Source organism: Poecilia latipinna, unplaced genomic scaffold, assembly GCF_001443285.1.
Source record: "Poecilia latipinna isolate Pla-1442-1.1 unplaced genomic scaffold, P_latipinna-1.0 Scaffold1537, whole genome shotgun sequence".
Lineage (NCBI taxonomy): Eukaryota > Metazoa > Chordata > Actinopteri > Cyprinodontiformes > Poeciliidae > Poecilia > Poecilia latipinna.
In genome coordinates, this window is record NW_015114153.1 from 68696 (window position 1) to 73857 (window position 5162).

Consider the following 5162-nt stretch of genomic DNA (forward strand, 5'->3'; position numbering starts at 1 on the left):
GCCTGAGCGGCGCTTGGCTGCGAGGGCCGCTTGAGGCTCCGCGGAGCTTTAATTATATTTTTATCTTCAAACAGATTTGTTTGTTCCTTCCAGCCTGAGCTCAGAGGATTGCTGAGAAGTTTTGCTGTCGCCTTACGTCTCTGTTGTACTTTGTGCAACAGGAAGAAGAACAGATGCAACAGAAGCAGGTCACAGAGAACAAACACTGACACGCTGCCAGCTCAACCTCTATGCTGATCACTCTGCAACTTTACACCAGCAAAAACCAGCTTGGTAGCTTGAAAACCTTTACGTTTGCTTTAATTTACCCGTCTGTTCTGTTTCCACATTTATAAATCCAATTATCGCAGAAAACAAGTACTCAGAAAAACAGAAAAAATAGAACTAGGCAAATATACGGTACTAAGTTATAGAAAATGTCCAACTTCATTTGATTCAGTCTGACTCAACACCTTCCAAAAGTCTTCACAAACCTTTAACTTAAAGATCTATGGAGTGCAGTGGCTCTGTCCTCAACGCTTTTCAAAAAAAGTGGTAGATTTGATCTACCTCTGCAAAATGGTGAAAACTTTTCTGACAAAAAAAAAAAAAAAAAGAATTAAAAATCGGTATCTGCCAGCATTGGCATCAGCAAAGCTGCAATCGGTGCACTCAGAGACACCGCACACTGGCATCGGCTGTATTGTGATAAACATGGCAATGCGGCAGTATAGAGGCGTCTCACCTGGAGCATTGCTGGTGTGAGTGAGGCAGTGGGCAGCGAGGGGCTGCACAGGTTCATGGGGGAGAACTCGGATGTGGTGACGAGCAGAGCGGGCGGACTGAGCTGCAGGACCTTCGGCGTTTTACGGGTTTTTCCCAGAGCCTGAGCGCTTCCCGTGGTGTTGCTGTTCACCGAGGACGAACTGGTCTCAGTGTCCACCAGGCTGGGCTCGTTTATACACACACTGATGCCGCCGTCCACCTGCTGGACACACAACAGGTTCCTTTAAGAACACAGGTCACACTTCAGTCTATCAGCTGTGACAGCCACACAGGAAGATCTGCTGGTTTAAACAAACTCATAAATACAGTCAACATTAATCTGTTATCTTAGTCTAGAAGTTGGGCAATGTGGACTTAGATTTATCACAATATTCTGTGGAACTGCTATAATGGTAAAAGTGAGAATAAGAAATATTTACCACTTTTTTATGTAACTGTATGGCTGTGACAGAAAAACGTGATTGTAACACGCCTCTTCAGGCGCATGAAGAGGACTCCAGTGTGATTTATATCACTAAACATACTTCCAAGGTTACTGATACTTTCACCGAACAAACAGTGGAGAAAGTAGTAACGCTAACAATTAAAGATGCACCGATCTGATATCAAAATCTGTATCAGACCTGATATTGATGCAAAAGGTCAGATCTATTCAGTCTAATTCTATGCTTTGTGCTCTGAGCGACATCATACTTCATTTTTAATTTAAAATTATATTTAGAATTCCTAATTACACTTTCTGAACCATTTGAAAGAAGGTTTGTTGGTTTATTTTTACTTTTGACTAACTTAGTCAGTTTGAGTTTCCTTATTTATTTTCCATTGGCTGTTACTGACTGAATAAATTAAAGTTGTTTTGTTTTTACATGATTGACCAAGCTTATTAATCTGTTTGTGTGTTCTAGTGTGCTGTACTGGTGCAGTTAGCAAAAAAGAAGCATTTTAAGTTAATTCAGCTGTTTTTCTATGTTTTTTCTATACTAGATCAGGATCAGCCAATACTGAACCTTGTATTGGTATCGGAAGTGAGAGAAGTAGATCCGTACCTCCCTGCTAACAATCCCAACAATACAAACAGTTTTCAGGGGTTTTACAATGTTTTTTTTTACAGTTTTACCTTTTTTTTTCATCAATGATTTGAATTTATTGTGAGAACTATAAATCAAAATGATAAGAAGATAATCAGGATAAATGATCAATAACACGATAAATGCTCTGTCCTGTGTAGATAGATGTAGAGATGTCTGCAGCAGTGTACTGGCCTTGTCGTGTGGTTGGGTCTCTGGTGTCTCCAGAGCAGCCGGTTCTGTGGACCCAGAGCCCCCCGACTCGCCGTCACTGCTGGTCATGTTTCCCTCCTGAGCGACCTCCGGTGCCGCTCCCAGGTCCGGTAGGCCCAGGGCGGGTTCTGACTGCCGGCTGTGCTCCAACGAGTAGACGGACTGGGGCTGCAGGGAGGAGTGTGTGTTGACGAGTTCGGCCCTCTGAGGCGGCGCCTGCAGGGAGTCCAAGCCGCTCAGGGTGGTCTCCATGGCGACCGGAGGAGGCGGCGCAGCGAGCGGCTTTGGCGGGCTGTTTCCGAACTTGATGACTGATGGCAGAGCAGTTGCTGGAGGCGCCTGCAGCAGAGAGGGGATCTCCTGGCTCTGTTGGGAGGCGGACCTCCGCTCAGCCAGCTTCTCTGCAGGGTTCTCCACCTTGATGGACTTGAAGAGCTGCCGCCCGTTGGGTAGGGAGTTGAGATGAAACGAAGTGTAGAGGCCGGAGTGGATGTAGTCGTTTCTGTTGGACTGCTTGGTGCTGGAGCCCAGAGCGGCCGGACCCGATCCCGCCTTGCGGTCGGCAGACTCCACCTCCAGCAGAGTGCCGTCCAACCTCTTAGCGGTGGCAGGGAGGACTCCGCCCGCTCCATCGTCCCCCCCATCCATCCGGGCAGCGGCGTCTCCTTTCAGGATGTCGGGGTAGGACACAAAGCGGTAGACGAACTTCTGGCCGTTCACCTTCTTTATGATGTTCTATGAGACAGAGCAGACGGAGCAGAGTGAGTCGGCAGCACCACCCTGTGTGCGGGGGAGCTGGGTGCTTCCTGTCTGCACTAAGCCCAAAGCCACAGACGTCCCAGAGTAGCATGGCTCAACGCCCACAGGGTCAAACCACAGGCAGGGTGGGCACCAGTCTACAGAGCTACTTACTTTAGAATTCCTCTGCCCTGGTGGTGCAAGAAAAAAAAATTCTATAGAGAACCGCAATTCCTAGTGTTGGGAATTCTGAATTGATTCAAAATGCTCAAAAAACAATTTTAAAATGCGTTTAAGTTGCGCATCTTCGCCGCTCTTGTTTGTGAGCATAGTGCATATTGAATCACATGTCCACTCGACCACTGTAGAAGACTGTCTCACCCACCATAAGTATTTTGAATAATTCTTTGATTTTTTATTTAAGAAAAAGCCAGGCAGATAAGCTAACCTGTCACTGTCATTTTTTGCATCTTTAACAAACCTTGTGCATATTAAACTTGAATGTTAGCTGTATTGTTTTGGGGGTTTTTAATGGGGTTTTCTGTGTATGTTTAATTTTTTGTGCCGTTCACTTTAATTTTCCAAAAACAAATTACTGGATGGATGGATGGATGGACGGACGGACGGACGGACGTACGGACGGATGGATGTTCTTAAACAGACATTTAAAAAACAGAAATAATTTAGGTAATTCTGGTGTTTGGTCTGACTGAACTACAGACAGTGAGAAGATAAAGGTGGATGACGTGTCATTTCATTCAGTGTATGTAAACTTCTGGTCTCAACTGTATGCAAGCTGCCATTCCTTTCTTGTTGCTGTGAACCAATAGGATCAGAACATTTCCACACATTTTAAGCGTAAACTAATAAATGGTCATGAAAAGAATTGTGGGATTGTTTTTTCTCTTTGGCATGAAACTCCCCTGATTGACCAGCTCCTGTGTAGAGGTCAGAGGTCACCGGAGCATACCTTGTCATAGTAGTACCTCAGCGCCCTGCTGAGCTTGTCGTAGTTCATGTTGGGCTTGTTCTTGCGGGCTCCCCAAAGCCGGGCCACCTCCTCGGCCTGCAGCAGCTTAAACTCTCCTTCCTCATTGGTCCAGCAGATGAGCCGCTCGTTGCTGGAGTCCAACAGGAGCTGGAGCAGGAACTGCCACAGGGTGACAGAGTTGTCCATGTTGCTTACTGAGGGGGAAAAAAAAGAACACACACACCAGACACACAATCAGACACGAAAGCGTTTATTTAGAACGTTAAATGGAGTCACTGCCAGTCAGTTCAGCAGCACCATCTGCTAGAAGTGTTGCCCCCACAAGATTCCCACACTGAAGGAAGGTGATGCAGTGATAGAGGAACCTGTTCAATCAACACTAGTTGGGGTTTGTGGAGTACAGGATTAAGTCAGATAATTCTAAAAATGCCAGGTCGTAAAATGTTCATTTTTGCCATTTTTACCAAACTGAGATCTTTAAAATTATAAGCATGCCGAGTGATGAGCACCAATTTCCTTAAGTTTGTGTGATTGGCCAATTTTTATCAGGGTTTTAATAGTTTGGGGTTTTTCGATATAGTTTAGTTTTATTTCGGTGTGACTTTTAGTTTGTATAATTCTGTTAGTTTTAATCAGTTTTTGATGTGTTTGCTAGTTTTCATTAGTTATTACCAGTTGAACGTTTAGTTTTTAGGAGTTGAATGTTGTTTGGTTTTTAGAGTAGTAGTTTTAACTTTTCATGCTTTGACCATTTTGAATTCTGCACCTAAAAATTAACCAGAGTATTGTATTGTGATTATGTATACATCTATTGGGCAACGAATACCCGTCAGTAGATACCATTTTCAAAAAGTTATTATTATTGAACAACCAACTGATTCTAAACGTTTGCTGTTCCCTTTAGGTGGACTAGCGTAAGCGCTGCCAGGAGGAATGTGGAGTGCCGTAATTTGCAGACAGCTGACGTAAACTGCTGGTGTGGAGAAAAACCCCCATCTATTTCACATCAGTTCAAAGGATTATTAAATAGATTAATGAAGACAAAAACAAAGTTAAATTTATAAATGCACAATATAATTCTAGTTAGTTATAGTTGTTCTCCCATTACTTACCGATTTTACATTTAGCAACAAATTTTTTTTTCTCAATTTCATTTTTTGTCATTTCTAGTTTTTATGGGTTAGCATTATTAGTATTTGACCTACTTATAACTGATCAGAGCCAACCAATAACACCATTAAAAAATTCTTGTCAGTCAGTTCTCTACCAGAATGTAAGTAAACAAAACGATTCTCTCCTTTGACAGGACAGACGATGATATAGAGTCACTAACGCCCTTCCATAACGAAACCTGCTGTCAGACATTCCATACAATATTATTATAATAA

The 5162-nt window shown here is 43.4% G+C and overlaps 1 protein-coding gene across 3 annotated transcripts in view; it reads right to left on the reverse strand.

Moving 5' to 3' along the window:
- Positions 1-5162, reverse strand: part of elk4 (ETS transcription factor ELK4) — a 26808-nt gene that overhangs the window by 17399 nt on the left and 4247 nt on the right. For 2 of the 3 annotated variants that reach the window (XR_001428199.1, XM_015058388.1), the window contains exons 2-4: positions 3754-3968; positions 2028-2780; positions 725-967 (exon numbers count right to left, since the gene is read on the reverse strand). Coding sequence is in view for 2 of the 3 variants with exons in the window: in XM_015058388.1 (XP_014913874.1) it covers positions 725-967; positions 2028-2780; positions 3754-3960 (1203 nt within the window). In the remaining variant the exon portion in view is untranslated. The remainder of the gene's footprint in view (positions 1-724; positions 968-2027; positions 2781-3753; positions 3969-5162) is intronic. The other variant, XM_015058389.1, reaches the window with a different exon arrangement.